The sequence below is a fragment of the Poromitra crassiceps genome, assembly GCF_964638095.1.
Source record: "Poromitra crassiceps genome assembly, chromosome: 2".
Taxonomy (NCBI): domain Eukaryota; kingdom Metazoa; phylum Chordata; class Actinopteri; order Beryciformes; family Melamphaidae; genus Poromitra; species Poromitra crassiceps.
In genome coordinates this window covers 29,158,683-29,176,633 of record NC_139624.1, presented here as the reverse complement: position 1 = coordinate 29,176,633, position 17,951 = coordinate 29,158,683, and the positions used below count along the sequence as shown (strand labels likewise).

The window sequence follows — 17,951 nt, the reverse complement described above, 5'->3', positions numbered from 1 at the left end:
CCTGCCCTAGCTGATTATCCTATTCTACATGTTTCAACCTGCCCTAGCTGATTATCCTATTCTACATGTTTCAACCTGCCCTAGCTGATTATCCTATTCTACATGTTTCAACCTGCCCTAGCTGATTATCCTATTCTACATGTTTCAACCTGCCCTAGCTGATTATCCTATTCTACATGTTTCAACCTGCCCTAGCTGATTATCCTATTCTACATGTTACAACCTGCCCTAGCTGATTATCCTATTCTACATGTTTCAACCTGCCCTAGCTGATTATCCTATTCTACATGTTTCAACCTGCCCTAGCTGATTATCCTATTCTACATGTTACAACCTGCCCTAGCTGATTATCCTATTCTACATGTTACAACCTGCCCTAGCTGATTATCCTATTCTACATGTTTCAACCTGCCCTAGCTGATTATCCTATTCTACATGTTTCAACCTGCCCTAGCTGATTATCCTATTCTACATGTTTCAACCTGCCCTAGCTGATTATCCTATTCTACATGTTACAACCTGCCCTAGCTGATTATCCTATTCTACATGTTTCAACCTGCCCTAGCTGATTATCCTATTCTACATGTTACAACCTGCCCTAGCTGATTATCCTATTCTACATGTTACAACCTGCCCTAGCTGATTATCCTATTCTACATGTTTCAACCTGCCCTAGCTGATTATCCTATTCTACATGTTTCAACCTGCCCTAGCTGATTATCCTATTCTACATGTTTCAACCTGCCCTAGCTGATTATCCTATTCTACATGTTACAACCTGCCCTAGCTGATTATCCTATTCTACATGTTACAACCTGCCCTAGCTGATTATCCTATTCTACATGTTTCAACCTGCCCTAGCTGATTATCCTATTCTACATGTTTCAACCTGCCCTAGCTGATTATCCTATTCTACATGTTTCAACCTGCCCTAGCTGATTATCCTATTCTACATGTTTCAACCTGCCCTAGCTGATTATCCTATTCTACATGTTACAACCTGCCCTAGCTGATTATCCTATTCTACATGTTTCAACCTGCCCTAGCTGATTATCCTATTCTACATGTTACAACCTGCCCTAGCTGATTATCCTATTCTACATGTTTCAACCTGCCCTAGCTGATTATCCTATTCTACATGTTTCAACCTGCCCTAGCTGATTATCCTATTCTACATGTTTCAACCTGCCCTAGCTGATTATCCTATTCTACATGTTTCAACCTGCCCTAGCTGATTATCCTATTCTACATGTTACAACCTGCCCTAGCTGATTATCCTATTCTACATGTTTCAACCTGCCCTAGCTGATTATCCTATTCTACATGTTACAACCTGCCCTAGCTGATTATCCTATTCTACATGTTTCAACCTGCCCTAGCTGATTATCCTATTCTACATGTTACAACCTGCCCTAGCTGATTATCCTATTCTACATGTTTCAACCTGCCCTAGCTGATTATCCTATTCTACATGTTACAACCTGCCCTAGCTGATTATCCTATTCTACATGTTTCAACCTGCCCTAGCTGATTATCCTATTCTACATGTTACAACCTGCCCTAGCTGATTATCCTATTCTACATGTTTCAACCTGCCCTAGCTGATTATCCTATTCTACATGTTTCAACCTGCCCTAGCTGATTATCCTATTCTACATGTTACAACCTGCCCTAGCTGATTATCCTATTCTACATGTTACAACCTGCCCTAGCTGATTATCCTATTCTACATGTTACAACCTGCCCTAGCTGATTATCCTATTCTACATGTTTCAACCTGCCCTAGCTGATTATCCTATTCTACATGTTTCAACCTGCCCTAGCTGATTATCCTATTCTACATGTTTCAACCTGCCCTAGCTGATTATCCTATTCTACATGTTACAACCTGCCCTAGCTGATTATCCTATTCTACATGTTTCAACCTGCCCTAGCTGATTATCCTATTCTACATGTTACAACCTGCCCTAGCTGATTATCCTATTCTACATGTTTCAACCTGCCCTAGCTGATTATCCTATTCTACATGTTACAACCTGCCCTAGCTGATTATCCTATTCTACATGTTTCAACCTGCCCTAGCTGATTATCCTATTCTACATGTTTCAACCTGCCCTAGCTGATTATCCTATTCTACATGTTACAACCTGCCCTAGCTGATTATCCTATTCTACATGTTACAACCTGCCCTAGCTGATTATCCTATTCTACATGTTTCAACCTGCCCTAGCTGATTATCATATTCTACATGTTACAACCAGTGCCAGCTGATTTCTCTCTCCTTCCAGTTGTTTGTGCAGTGCTCACACCAAGCTATTTTCAGAATAATAGCGGATGTTAATTTGTAAGGCTTTATTGGGAGGGATTGTAAAACAGGCCAGAGAACCAGGCACAGCCCCTCTTTTGGCTTCCAACAGCCATTATATAATCACAAGCCAGGGCTCAATGTCATATTTCTCCTCTCTTGAGTTTCGTGACAATATAACAGCCCAGGCTGGTCATCATTGAACCAGACACGAGATTTTGTTTACTCAGATGACAAAAATGACAGAAAAGAAAAGTACGGATAACCAAAATATAGCAAAATGCCTGCATGGCTGAAACTGAAGTAGGGAATGTGTTTGCACTTTGCACCTATGTTCTAAAACACCCATACAGCCCAATTAGGGATTGAAATGCGTAACAATGCAGATATCAAAAAGCACCTCTGCATTTCATTTAACCGTTAAATGAATAAACAAATTAGTAATTTAATTAAGGGGTCAGTTTGGAAGTCTGAGATCTGGGTAAATTAGGTTCCTCTGTTTAAATATTGTAATGCACTGTGTATTTATAGCAAAGAACGTATATGATAAGAAATGACACTCAATTGATCGCTCCATTGCAGCATCAGCAGGCAGCTGATGTTACTGACTACAACAGTACTGTTGTAGTCAGTGTTTTTATTTTACTTCATTATTACATTTACATTTTTATATCCAGACTATTTCTAGAATCAAAACAAAAATGTCATTGTAGAATTTGCAACCATGTATAAATCTACCCATAACAAACATTCCACTAAATGTAAATGTAGCAGATAGAATGGACCTGGAGAGACTGAAGCTGGATAGAAAAGTTTAGTGATCCTTAGTCCTTTAGAAATTATCCTTTATTCCTTTAGAGCAGGGGCCACGGCCCACTTTGAAATCTGAAAAACTCATAAGACTAAGATGATGTATTTCCCTATATGTTTTTTTTATATTATGTATTTTTTTATTTCATTAACAGAGTATGTGTACTTGGGCATAAGGGAAATTGATAATCCATCCACATACAAAAACATTTCAGCAAAATACCCAAAAGCAGATTGCCAACATTTTATCCCCCCTTACTCATGAGAAGTATTTGCATGCATAACGCATTTGTTGAGACCAAATGTGATGAGCAACAACAGAAGAAATCAATCCACAAGCTATTAATGCTATTTAGGCTGTGAGAAATGCTACCTTATCTGTAAAGGGGAGACTCATGGATACCCACTGAACCAATTTTCATTCAGATAAATTGAGCTGAGAGGTCAAGGGACCCCTTTGAAATGGTTTTCCCTCGCCCAAATGTAATCTATGTTTGGAGCTTTATTTAGCCCCCTTCCCCACAAGCTAGCATACTTATGCTTGGTACCAATGGATGTCTTAGGTCTTCTAGTTTCTACTGATAACAGGATCTCCACTATAGCTTTAAAAACACTGCTACAGACATTGCCCACAAAAATCGGGAGTGTTGGCAGACCACTCGTGGCCCACCTGCAGTACCTCCACGGCCCACAGTTTGGGAATCACTGCTTTAGAGTTTAGTGACCCTTCCAGGGTCTTTGGGGAAACAATGAAAGGCATGCTGTTTACTGTCAGAGTTTCTGCAGTTAATTGCGAACATAGCTTATTTTTCAACTTTAAATTATCCTTCCTGGTCAAAATGCATTGTGCTGCTGTTGTTGACACAAGGCTTATTTTAGGCGCAAAGATGGCGGCGGCGTTGCTTTGGCCCTACCGCAGCGATTAGCGGCTGTTTCCAAAATTGCATCACAGTGTCGACTCTTTCCTTCCACCCTCTTTGTTTATAGCATCATTCTACCTGATGCACAACATAGAAGCCCCCCTGCCTGCCTGCCGTCGCCATATGTTGCTCTTTCACCCTCTCATTCACACCTCCGCCAGCCTCCTCTGCACCCTGTGTCTGTGGGTCAGCCTCCTCTGCACCCGGTGTCCGGGGGTCAGCCTCCTCTGCACTCTGTGTCCGGGGGTCAGCCTCCTCTGCACTCTGTGTCCGGGGGTCAGCCTCCTCTGCACCCTGTGTCCGGGGGTCAGCCTCCTCTTCATCCTGTGTCCGGGGGTCAGCCTCCTCTGCACCCTGTGTCTGTGGGTCAGCCTCCTCTGCACCCTGTGTCTGTGGGTCAGCCTCCTCTGCACTCTGTGTCCGGGGGTCAGCCTCCTCTTCATCCTGTGTCCGGGGGTCAGCCTCCTCTGCACTCTGTGTCCGGGGGTCAGCCTCCTCTGCCCCTGTGTTTGATCGTCAGCCTCCTCTGTACCCTGTGTCCGGGGTCAGCCCCTCTGCACCCTGTGTCCGGTGTCAGCCTCCTCTTCACCCTGTGTCCGGTGTCAGCCCCTCTGCACCCTGTGTTCGGGGGTCAGCCTCCTCTGCACCCTGTGTTCGGGGGTCAGCCTCCTTTGCACCCTGTGTCCGGGGCTCAGCCTCCTCTGCACTCTGTGTCCGGGGCTCAGCCTCCTCTGCACTCTGTGTCCGGGGGTCAGCCTCCTCTGCACTCTGTGTCCGGGGCTCAGCCTCCGCTGCACTCTGTGTCCGGGGCTCAGCCTCCGCTGCACTGTGTCAGCCTCCTCTTCACCCTGTGTCCGGTGGTCAGCCTCCTCTGCACTGTGTCAGCCTCCTCTTCACCCTGTGTTCGGTGGTCAGCCTCCTCTTCACCCTGTGTTCGGTGGTCAGCCTCCTCTGCACCCTGTGTTCGGGGGTCAGCCTCCTCTGCACCCATCTGTTTCTGAATGAAAGTCGCTCTCCGTCCAAAACAACATTGTCAGGACAAGGCAGACAGAGAGCAGAAGTTAATGCACTTTGTCAGCACTGGCAGGCTTCCGAGCCAAGAGCTATTAACTCTGAGAGGGAAAGGCATTTCCTCCTTGTAAATGCCATATTAAATTATTATTATTTCATTTGGTAACAGGGAAAAGCCCATCAGGGCTATATTGCCCAAGGTGAGCGGGGAATTGTAAATGGAGAGTTTTTCTAAAGGCCACCGAACGAGGGAGGGTTTTTGGGGGGAAGGAAGTTGAAAGAGGAACTTCTTATTGGTGTCATGGTAGCTTGATGCGGTAATTGAGCCAAATCTTTTACCCATTTCACTGTTCTTTTTTGATATAGTAAAGACTAGTGCAATTCACTTCCCACCATACAGCTGCTGACCTGACATTCCTCTCTCTGCCCTCCTTTACAGGCTTGTCTTGGCATCGTGCCTCTGCCTTAAGGCTTTTCTGCGAGAAAGCCTTAAGGCTTTTCTGCGAGAAAGCCTTAAAGGTGCCCAGCGTTTTTCCAAATGAAAATGTGAATGAAAGTTGGGGCGTTCAGTGGAGGTGTGTTTTTGATGCAGGTTGATTGGCCCTGTTGGGCTTGTTGTTTGGCCCTGTTGGGCTTGTTGTTTGGCCCTGTTGGGCTTGTTGTTTGGCCCTGCTGGGCTTGTTGTTTGGCCCTGTTGGGCTTGTTGTTTGGCCCTGTTGGGCTTGTTGTTTGGCCCTGTTGGGCTTGTTGTTTGGCCCTGTTGGGCTTGTTGTTTGGCCCTGCTGGGCTTGTTGTTTGGCCCTGTTGGGCTTGTTGTTTGGCCCTGTTGGGCTTGTTGTTTGGCCCTGTTGGGCTTGTTGTTTGGCCCTGCTGGGCTTGTTGTTTGGCCCTGTTGGGCTTGTTGTTTGGCCCTGTTGGGCTTGTTGTTTGGCCCTGATGCTCGGGCCTCTGGGTGAAAGATACCCAGGCCAAAAGGGTCAAGCGTGATATTCTCCACTTTTGGGTGACTGTGACGCCCTTTTTTTTTTTACAGGGGAGCTGCTGCCAAAAAGGGTCCATACTGTGCAATGTGATACACTGTAAATTGTACACTGAAGGAATCCATGTCATTAAGGCTGTTCATATATCAGAGAAATCAGACCCATGACCTGGCCATTAGTCTACCACTCCGCTATTCCAGGCAAAGCGCCTGGCCACCAGCCATGATGTCTTTGATTAATTCTGCACACAGATATAAAGCCTAGGAGGAAACAAGTTTTATAGAAGCTGGTATCCGTCCAGCACTTAAATGGCCCATGTGTCTGTTGATTTTCGAGTGAATTTCGGATGCAAAACAATTCATCTGTGATTTGCAGAAAGCATGCTCGAGTTCACCTTTAAGGCAGTTGACTAATGCCCCCCCCCCCCCCCCCCCCCCTCCTGTTCCCATTCACCCAGGTAAACCAACAGGCTATGGCCCCAACGCACGGCGGTCACATAACCGCGGCATTGTGGATGAGTGCTGCTTCCAAAGCTGTGAGCTGCGGCGCCTGGAGATGTACTGTGCACCTGCCAAGACTAGCAAGGCAGCTCGCTCTGTGCGTGCACAGCGCCACACAGACCTGCCGAGAACACCTAAGGTTAGTAGCACCGCAGGGCACAAAGTGGACAAGAGCACAGAGCGTAGGACAGCACAGCAGCCAGACAAGACAAAAAGCAAGAAGGTGAGCACACAGCACTGAACAGATACACTGCTTCCTCCTCAGGAAGACAAACACAGGATAGACATGAAGATGATGATGTCATGTCAAGTCGGCTTCAGCTTTTTCTGCATTAGGGATGCACGCGATTGGGTTCTTTTTATACCGATATCCGATATGATGATATTTTCCAACTCTTTTGGCCGATTTCTGGTGTCAATATATGCGCACGTTTTTTCCACCTAATGTCAGGGAACATCAAGTCTCTCCTGTGTTAACACCAGTGTGCGAAATACCCAGTGGCAATCGGGGGGTCCCCACGCCACCTACCTAGTGCTCTGGTGTCTCCTCCGCTACGTTTTCATTGTTCTGATTCAGCTTTTTAGAAGTCAATCCAAAGTTAGCAAGTAATGAACGTTGCTTTCTCTTTGACATTTTAGTCCATATCTTTAACCGAGTTGATGTTGAAGCAGGAAAAAAAAACATGATTTTCATGGTGTACAGGGTCCGTTTTAGTGGGCCGGCATAGCTCAACATATGAGAACAATCGTTCATTTTGTGATACAAGCACCAAATTTTGCAGATGTGTTTATAGATATATTGCAAACAAAACTGGATATTGGGGCATCACACATTTGCCCCCTTGGGGCCAGCGGTTGGTCAAACTTTCCTATCCCATTGGACCCATATGCAATAACGGAAATAATCTAGATCAAACCCTGAGAAGCAAATAAAATACTCACAATTCTATGGACTTTTACAAAGTAATTGGTCATTCCATTATATTATGTGTGTTCATTATAGCCCTTTTAGTGGGGCGGCACAGCTAACCTATTGTTCATTTTGTGATAGAAGCGGCAAATTTGGTTCTCTGGATATTGGGCCATTGCAGTTTGGCATTCTGGTGACCATGGCAACCATTTTACCAAAATGGCTGCCAGTGATTGCTGCTGTTTCCATGTTTTCAGCACCACAAATATTATTTACATACAAGTTAAAGTGAAACATATGTTGTATTAATCTAAGGCAATAATAAATTAAGGAAAATCCAACCTCTGGGTTATCACCTATAGTTTCGCTGCAGTCCACATCCATACACAGCAGTAAGAGAGTCAGTTATGCCCTCTCTCTACAACTACAGGAATTATTTCTCAAATGATTTATTTCTGTAGCAAGCTGGGAAGACAGGCACAAAGATCTACTTGTGTCATTTCCTGGTTCCCAAGAAAACCAGCGGTGTGTGACCCGTCCTGGACCTCAGGCCACTCGATAGAGACAGTCCGCATGTCTGGGAACGCCCACAAAATGTTAAACTGCTGGCGCACGAGTGGGGACCGCCGATATATCTCATGGGCTGACTCACCAAAAGACGGTGCTGCGGCTCTAAACTACATGTTTGGGGGTTCTAGAGCAGAACACAAGACGTCTGCTCAGATGTGCGTTTACTGCGGTGGTTAAATCCCCGATCGTGTCTGCCTGGGCTGGGCTATCAGCTAAATTCTAACTTTGCTGAATGGATAGAACGGGGGAATTTACCCCACCCTGACCCCGCCCCCAGCAAGGCTGAGCCAGCTAACCCAGCATCTATTGTGGGCGTTCCTAGAGCCTGTATGGGCGTTCCCAGACATGCGGACTGTCTCTATGCGACTATCACCAAGAGGCCATTTCCCATGCTTACAAACAAGCATTTGCTGACATTGACCTCCCACTGATACAGGGGAAGGATGCTCCTGTTAGGAGCTAGGAGACTGTGCCCTGTGGTGGATCGGGGATCTGCCATTGGTGTTGGAGGCCATTGGTGCCATTCAAACCCCTTGGCCAGATCTCCCTCAAGCTGTTGTCAATCCAGACTGCTCTGCTGCTGCCCTGACTGAGGCTAAAAGAGAGTGACTTGTGCACTCTGTCTGTCCACTCCAGCTGTTTGATGGTTCGTGGGGATCTGAGTAGTGCCACACTCCTGCAGAATCCATCCTTCATGCCTAAGAACATCAACAGTTCATAGAGGTCTAGGACCATTAAGTTCTACCCTCGTTCCCATGGTGGTGACAGGGAGGAGAGATTGCACTGGCTTTGCCCTGCATGCATGCGTTAGCACGTTATGTGGAACACAGCGACGGTGAGGCGCATGCAACAGCTGTTTGTGTGCTATACTGATATAGTGGTTGCTCTGTCAAAGCAGAGACTCGCTGGGGAGTCTGGGTAGTGTAGTGGTAGATTCCCTGCCTACCAACACGAGGGTCACAGGTTCGCACCCCTGTGTTACCTCCGGCTTGGTCAGGCGTGCATACAGGCACCATTGGCTGTGTCTGCGGTGCTGGATTGAGGGTATGTGTCCTGGTCACTGCACTAGCGCCTCCCTTGGTTGGTCGTGGTGCCTGTTCGAGGCGGAAAGGAACTGGTGGGATTTGGGAATAGCCTCATCCTCCCACGTGCTACTTCCTGCCGGTGAAGCTAGTCTACGACTCTCCCCAGATCGGCAGAGGGGGTAAAACAGCGACCGGGACACCAGGGGGAAATTGGCATATTTCTTGACCCATGTGGTAAAATGTTTCTTCTGATTTTTCCCTATTTTCTCCCCAATTATACTTGGCCAATTTATCCCCATGCTGCCCTATTGGCTGCCCCGGTCGCTGCTCCACCCTCTGCCGACCTGGGGAGAGCCGAGACTATCACCATGCTTCCTCCGACACCTGCGCAGTTGCCAGCCGCTTCTTTTCACCTGACAGGGGGAGCTTCACCGGTAGCACGTAGCATGTGGGAGGATCACACTCTTCCCACCAGTTCCCTTCCACCCCAACCACCTGCCCCGACCGACCAGAGGAGGCACAAGTGCAGCGACCCAGGACACATACCCCCAATCCAGCTTCCCACCCTCAGGCACAGCCAATCGTGCCTGTATGGACGCCCGACCAAGCCGGAGGTAACACGTGGATACGAACCTGCGACTTTTGTGTTGGTAGGCAGGGAATCTACCGCTACACTACCCGGACGCCCATAACTGTTCATTTTTAGTCATTTCAAGTAAATGTGCTGTGTTGAGAGAGATAAAGCACCACAAAGTAGGGCTGAGAACTGAAACACCTATTACATTCACTACCCACTATGCTTCTGCTAGCTGGAACAAATTGCCTGAAGACCTCAGATCTGCCCCAACCTTACTTACTTTTAAAAATAGACTAAAGACTTTTATGTTTACCATCGCTTTTAACTGCTGACAGCTACTATGCAAACTGAGTCCTCTATAAGTTTTTTGCTCTTTTTGCAACTGCTGCGCCTGTTGCTTAATGCACTTTTTATACTCTTTTTTTAAGTTTTGTTGTGATGCTTTTAAATGTCCATTTTATTCTCTTCTTTTCTTTTCTTTTCCTGTCAACCATTTTATGTGAAGCACTTTGAATTGCCTCTGTGTATGAAATGTGCTATACAAATAAACTTGACTTGACTGACTTGACTTGACTAAAAGCATGATTGGTGATTTTGGTAATTCTATTCATGTGCTGATATACGGTCGTTTCAGAGTGAAACTGCACTCCTGCACACAATGGCTTTTCATTGTCACTTTTATTGGTCAGTTTCTCACTTATCACTGTACAATGTAACTTGTACAATGTGATTATAGGCTATGCTTGGCTGCAACTCTGACCATGTACGCCTCGGTGCCTGCGCGGAGCTCGCGTGCGATCTGCGGAGGTCTGCCTCGCAGTGCCTCGCTCGACTATTATGACCTGTGAGAAATTGACCTGTCAGGCGTCCTGGGTGACACTCTGCCCTATTAATCACTTTTCTGTTTGGATGTGGTGGGTCTTTATCCAGTCAGGTGCTCAGTCCTGCACGTGCTCAGTCCTGCACGAGCCTGGTGACAAAGTGACCTGCCAGGCCTGTTTCTTACTGAGGGGATGCACCTCTGGGGCAGCGTCCTGGGGTGCTCTATCCATCCATCCATCCATGCACCTTTTTTTGCCCGTCTGGATGTATCTGTTGTCATCCCAGGCTCTCAAGTTCATTTCTGATTCACAAGACCTATGTGGAATTGACCCTCACGTGAGGCAGGGTCAATATGGGACATGGGTGTGTGCAGGTCCTGTCCTGGCTGACCTTATAACACTATAGTCAATCCATGCGTGACACGGCATTGTTGCGTCCAATGGGATAGGAAAGTTTGACCAACCGCTGGTAGCCATTTTGAAAAATGGCTGCTACAGCCACGTGATGGCCCAATATCCAGTTCTCTTCCCAATATATCTATCAACACATCTGCCAGATTTAGTGCTTTTATCACAAAATGAACAACAATTGTTATATGCTGAGCTTTGCTGCTCCACTATACAGTTCAATCCAGTTATCACTATAACATGTAGAGACAACCTCACCATTTTGGTGCATTTTCTTTCATTCATTATCACCTTACTTATTATAATAGTGGTGCTGAAAACATGGAAACAGCAGCTTGGGGGTGACCAAAGTGTTCTATGCCAGTAATTATTTTAATTATATGAATTATTATATTAAGCTGTATCTATGCCAAATTTGGCACTTGTATCACAAATGAGTGATAGGTCAGGTATGCCGCCCCACTATTTGGGATTTTCTAAACAACACATTTGGATTCTGGAGAATGCAGACCATTTGCAAAAGTGCCACACATGGAAGGAGGCCTTAGCTACCAGAAACAACTGGGTATTCAATGGCGAGGACACACCACAATAATGTTGAATCAATGGTTTGCAATTTGAATAATGAATACTGGACATAGTAAGCTTTTAACACATTCACTGCCAGCCTTTTTTTTTTTTTTACTGTAGGTAGCTTTTGCCAGAGGGTTTTTTTGAGGATTCTGGCTCATTTTACAAGAGCCAAGGATAATTTTCTGCTTGGACTTTGTGAACACAAAGTTCACAAAAGTACTAATAGAATGTGTGCTTTCTCTGTCTAAAAGAGTTAGTTTGTAGAGTTAGTAGTTATGTAGATATTAGCCGTTGAGTACAGCATGGTTTCAGCGTCTGAGACAAAAAGCTGAGATAATCGCAGTTTTGTGAAATTCAATATCAAACAGTCACTTTAACCATTTATTTTTGGCATCAGTGAGACATCAGACATAAACAATATAGTTCTGAACAGTAATTTCCTCCATAGCAGCACCCGCACCCCCTCTCCTTACAACTCCTCCCTCCGTGGGCGTGTCTGGTGGATTTCAGCAGCGTTTGTCAGTCACAAGCCAGTCTCTCCTGCCTGTCTGAGCAGTGAGCAGCAGCCTCCCTCTCTGGCGGCCCCTCGTCGGCGAGCGTGGATGTGGCTTAATCCGTTCTTGGATTTTCGGTTGAGAGCTTTGACGAAGCCTTGTGTGACTCTAGGCTTTATGCTGCGCGCTTCAAAGTGTGCTTTCCACCCAGTCCACCTTTGGAACCCCCCACCGCCGTGCGCCCGTGTGAAAGGTTTTCGCCTACAGTATGAGAATGAGGCTCGTTCGCTTCTGGGTCCTCGGTTGAGCTCAGCTGGAATGCGTGCGTTTCTGGCCAAACAACACTCAATAGTCTGAGCACCGTCGCCACTCAGTGGGTCGGCGGAATGGATTGCACACGCCCGGCGGCTCTAACAGTATAATAGAAGATGCAAAAGGGCCAGATCAACGATCCACCGTCAAAAAAAAAAAAATCGATTCTGAAAACGTGTTAACACGTTGTTGGCAGTCAACAGCTGGATTCTGAAAACGTGTTAACACGTTGTTGGCAGTTAACGTGTTAAAATATATTTTTAGTGACAATTGCAGATTTTCCTAGAGACCCCCCGAAATTTGGCTGTTGAGGCTTTCAGGGGGTTAATCAAGGGGTCTCACAACCCCGAGACCCCCTGTATTTTGCACCCTGATTAACATTTTATTATGCCTACTCTTATCGTGATGGCCCACTGGCAGATGCAGACATAAATACAATGCTTTACAAAATGTGCACAATCACTGGGCAAAATAAGAAATCTGCTTGAACTTAAGTTATGTAAAACATTCCATATTATTATTATTTTTTTATGTAACGTTTTCTTTCAAATTAAACTGTAAGATGAATCCACTTAAACAGGCTTGGATGATGCTCTCCCTGACAATAGCCACCACAACCAGGGCAAATTTGACCTATGTCGCAAGTTTTAACAGTCATTTAATCTGTCTGTCATAACAGCAGAGATGTTCCTTTCGAGTCTTTATCGGCCGTGCCGACATCATCGTGCATCCCTAACTGCATTGCTGTTGCATGCATATGTCAGAGCATGCACATGTCATTGAGGGCAACAGGATTCATAATAGCCTTGATTGGTAATATGGCACCTTAATGTGTAGCAACAGCAATGAATCCATCCCATCTAAATGGCTTCATTTCCCCCCACAGAGACCTATATCTGGACATAGTCATTCATCCTGCAAGGTATGTCTGTCCACCACAGCGTCAGCTGAGTGCATGCATGCCTTTGAATGAGTTGTAATTCCCGCATGCCTCACATCTATCTGTCAGTTGCACTAAATACAAACTGTGACCCCATCAGATCGCACTCTAAGCACCTTTAGCCGTGCAGCCTCCGCCTCGACACTCCCAGAGCTGCAGAAGCGGCGCAAGGTTTATTTTGAAACGGGGGAGATTTGTTTAAAAAAAAATCGTATACTCTTTGTTCTGAACACTTGGCCCAGGAGAAGAAAAAACCATGAGGTCTAAATACAGACTCTGTCTCATCCTTCGGGAGAGTGTGATCCTTTTCAGATTCCACTGTGTGCTTTTTACCCTTCTCTCAAAAAAGAAAACCATTAGCAGGAGAGGGAACTAAGTGGTTTTTGTGGTAGACCCGCTGGCACTCTCGTTCCCCGGGCAGAATCTCTACTCTCCTACTGTACATCATGTGCTGAAACTTTGGCATCTCACTATAGCAGATTCGGGTCCAGAAATGACGCATGCGTATCACATTGATCTCTGGGTGCAGTGGCGTCCACATCACTCATCCTTTCATTCATTTGTGGATTGTGGTGCAGTGGAAATGGCAGTATTGATGTAGGAATCTCCTTGTTTTTAATAATGCCTGTGCCTCCAAGAACAGGTTTGACTTTCACCATCTCATGAAATCAGTCGTCCACACTGTACATGTGTTGTTTTTGGCACAGGTGCAGATTTCAGACCCAAAGCCATCTCCCCCACTCCACTTCATCCCTATCTCCGGTGTGTGTCTGACGTGTTTTTCTTTGGTTTTCAGGAGGTGCATCAGAAAAACTCCAGTCGAGGGAACACAGGGGGGAGAAATTACCGAATGTAGGGGACGACGAGCCAATGGACAAATGCCCAGCGACTTGGGAAGAGAGGCATTACCTGGTACCCCTGTGGAATGGTTCACTGTAAATGAGACGAGAGCTAAGTGCTGTTGATGACGAGGGATGTTCTGATAATTTTATACACTGCACCATTCCATATTGGGAGGAATTCTTTGTTAATGCAATGTAACAGACTAGTTTAGCTGCTGAGACACGAACAAGAGCTTATTATACCTCCATGTGTGAGCTGCAGCATCCCCTGGCTCCAGGAAGGGGGGGAGGAACGCGACTGGGCTTCGGCCAATCAGAGAGCGGCAGGCTGTGTGTGAGAATCAGTGGTCCATCCTGTCCCCCCCCCCCGAATGTTAAAGAGGTCAATCTTACCCGAGAGGTTTGGCCAGTCACTCCCTTACATTTTCACCCCGTCACATACAGTATGACAATTACTATCCCCCTTCAATCGGATTCGATTTGGTCTCAAAATGTGGCAAATGTTGCCAGAAAATATAAATAAAATCTGCTTTAACAGGCTTGAATGAAGCCAGTTCTTCACCAGAGCTTGTGTAGTGGTCAAGTACCATAAGTCCAACTCAAATCCCTAGTTCTCAGTGGCTGAATCCAAGTCAGAGTCATGGTGGAAATGCTGGAGGTCAGTCTAAGTGGAGTCCCTGAAAGGTTTGAGTCCAGTCCAAAGCCTCGGGAAGTGTTGAGAACCTGAGGACAGAGTCTGCAATCCAAACAGATCACACAGCAGATCAAGCGCCATTACAGGGGATTTGAAGAAATGTGGGAAGTGCAGCACATTAATTAGTATAACATTATACTTAAGTCGTTTTTCAAAAACAGAAACAACAAACTGAACTGAACACAAGTTGCCTGACCAGTCAGTGGTGTTTGTTAGGTTGTCAGAAGGGAGCCAGTCAATGGATTCAAAGTGCATTTGGCAGAAGTCAGTGGAATAGGATAAGGTCAATAACGGCAATGAGGCAATTTTTCCCCCTTCTTCTTCTTCTTCTTCTTCACATTTGTTTTTGTACACCGTCACCACGGCCATATCTGTTATTTGTCACCAGTCCAGTCAGCAACATTTGAGTCCACACAAGTCTGAGTCGAGGACCGCTGAGATCAAGGTGAAGCGTGAGCCACACAAATTTAGTCCACAGCAAGTCTGAGCCCTGAACCGAACTACAGCGACGATCAAATCATTTGTCTTGCAGAGCCGACAGTGAAAACCACCTTGACATAATCTCAGGGCTAATGTACACCGCCTCCGGAGCAGATGCGTTAAGGCTCCGGTACGGCTGCGAACAGACCCACACTCATGTAATCTGTCAAACGGATGGTGTCCACCCGCTATGCCGACCACCCGCAATGCCGACCTTAGGTTTAGGCGTGGGGGGTGGGAGCGGTTAGGTTTTTAGGGTTAGGGTCTGGGGGAGGTTAGGTTTAGGCGTGGGGGGTGGGAGAGGTTAGGGTCAGGGTTAGGGTCTGGGGGAGGTTAGGTTTAGGCGTGGGGGGTGGGAGAGGTTAGGTTTAGGGTTAGGGTCTGGGGGAGGTTAGGTTTAGGGTTAGGGTCTGGGGGAGGTTAGGTTTAGGCGCTGGGGGAGGTTAGGTTTAGGGTTAGGGTCTGGGGGAGGTTAGGTTTAGGCGTGGGGACTGGGAGAGCTTAGCTCCAGCCGGTCCACACCGACACGCTGCACACCGCCTCGCTCAGCTGGTTCTGCTTGTGGACTATCGGCATTGTGGCCTGTCGGCACTGCGGCCTGTCGGCACATAGACGCGGCACCAAACGGATGCGGGATCCGACAAAAATAGAACAGGTGTGTAATTTTTCCGTACCGCATGTATCGCCCATCTATGAACATGGGCGAGAGTCAGCAGTTTTGCCGGATCCGCAATGCAGCCGTACCTGCGTATCTGGTGTACATTGCCTGTGAGCACACTTTCTCAAATCTGTTCAAACTGAGGCCTGAGTCTAACAATAGCCACCTAGAAGATTAATGATTGATTGATTTTGACCTGTATTATTCTGTTAGTTTATGGAGAAAGGCCAAGAACTTTGCTACTCAGAAGTCACTTAACTGCATTGCCTTCCGTCATGGTGACAGTGCAACAAAACGACAAAAGCGCAGGCTCACGCAGGCACACGCAGGTCAAAACCATTCAGCGAATACCCCCCCGAAAATAGACACTTGCAGAAAGATGCTAAGCTGGGATTCTAACACAGTAGGCTACACACACAAACAGCCACAGTGTAAATGAGAGTTGTGCAACAGTGAGCAAGGTTCACACACGCGGACACGCGCACGCACGCACACGAGCTCGGTGAAAAGCCAGGTCAAGGTTCACACACGCGGACACGCGCACGCACACAAGCTCGGTGAAAAGCCAGGTCAAGGTTCACACACGCGGACACACGCACGCACGCACACGAGCTCGGTGAAAAGCCAGGTCAAGGTTCACACACGCGGACACGCGCACGCACACAAGCTCGGTGAAAAGCCAGGTCAAGGTTCACACACGCGGACACGCGCACGCACGCACACAAGCTCGGTGAAAAGCCAGGTCAAGGTTCACACACGCGGACACGCGCACGCACACAAGCTCGGTGAAAAGCCAGGTCAAGGTTCACACACGCGGACACACGCACGCACGCACACGAGCTCAGTGAAAATCCAGTTGGTCCGGGTCAGAGAAGTCCTTGCATGGGGATTGACAGTAATGGCTGTTTGCACAAGCCTCCATGTGGATGACGGTCAAATTGTCCAAATAACCTCCCAAGACATCTCACCATCACTGGCTCTGCCTCCTCTGCCTGTGTATAATCAAACAGTACTCCCATTTATGTTATCTTATGCATTCTTCTACTATCATTCATTGTACATGATGGTTTCATATAACATAAACTGTATTAAGAAAATCCTATCCACTGTATAATGGTGCTATTTTGTAGTTTGTTACTTGCAAGAGATGGCTAAGACAGAGAGATGGCAGGGCTTACATTGGAGGTCTTCCCTTTTGCACAGCCTTGTGGCCACCATTTTAATAGTGTTTTTATTTCTAAGCTGTTTCAATAAGGTAGTAGTGTAAGCGAGTAAATGTATCTGTGTGAAATCTGTGAATGCATGGAAAAAATATATATATATCATGTTGTTGGTCCCAAGAAGGCAAAATGCTATTTTTTCTACTGTTTTTAAATTATTTTCTCAATATAGATCCCTATGCCAAATAACTTGACAAAAGTACTGTGAACTGTCATCTTCCAATTGTATTGAGGTTGTTAAACGTCATGGTGTGCTTTTGTCTGACCTGAGATGCGTGTGTGCACGCAGCTCGCCAAACAAGATATTGACCATCGCCAAACATTCTAACCAATGAGCCAGGAGTTTTGTTGATTTCATCCAGAAACCATGCATTCGTCGGTGACACAGTCGATACAATCTTTGTTTCCACCTGTTCATTTCAAAGTGCTTTGTATCTATTATGATCAACGGTTAGTGCATGTGCTTTGACGGCCATTCCTTACAAATCCTCCAATCAGTTCACCTGGCGACTGAAGTGAAGAAACTAAAGCTGTTGGCAAACAACTCTGGTCCTGCCACGGCTTCAGATATACCAAAGACTTTTTTTTTATGAAAACGAAGCCTCGCTCAACAATATTATAGTCAACCAAACTGTTGACCAGATCATAATGTACTCATTGATGCCATCCCCATTTGAACTGCACTACAGCTGCAATATGCCCATCATCCTGTCTCCGGTCACCCAAAATCTTGTGTTATGAATAGAAAAGTGTGCCAGGCGAAAGTCCCTCAATATGTCTGGTAGGCCTGCGTTTGGAGCACCGAGGAAGAAAGCTACAGCAACCAACAAACGGTTCTGCTCATCACCCAAATAACGAAGTCTCAAATGATAATCAAACCTAAAAAAAATGTGGGAGTTAA

General features: G+C 46.3%; 1 protein-coding gene across 2 annotated transcripts in view; it reads left to right on the top strand.

Annotated features, from left to right (window-relative positions):
- igf1 (insulin-like growth factor 1) overlaps positions 1-14,259 on the top strand; it is a 32,060-nt gene extending 17,801 nt beyond the window's left edge. Inside the window, exons 3-5 of one of the 2 annotated variants that reach the window (XM_083655266.1) lie at positions 6,484-6,665; positions 13,103-13,138; positions 13,953-14,259. In XM_083655266.1, coding sequence (XP_083511392.1) covers positions 6,484-6,665; positions 13,103-13,138; positions 13,953-14,012 — 278 coding nt within the window. In that variant the 3' untranslated portion in view covers positions 14,013-14,259. Of the gene's footprint in view, positions 1-6,483; positions 6,750-13,102; positions 13,139-13,952 lie in introns of both variants that reach the window. The other variant, XM_083655265.1, reaches the window with a different exon arrangement.
- The last annotated feature ends 3,692 nt before the right edge of the window (positions 14,260-17,951 follow it).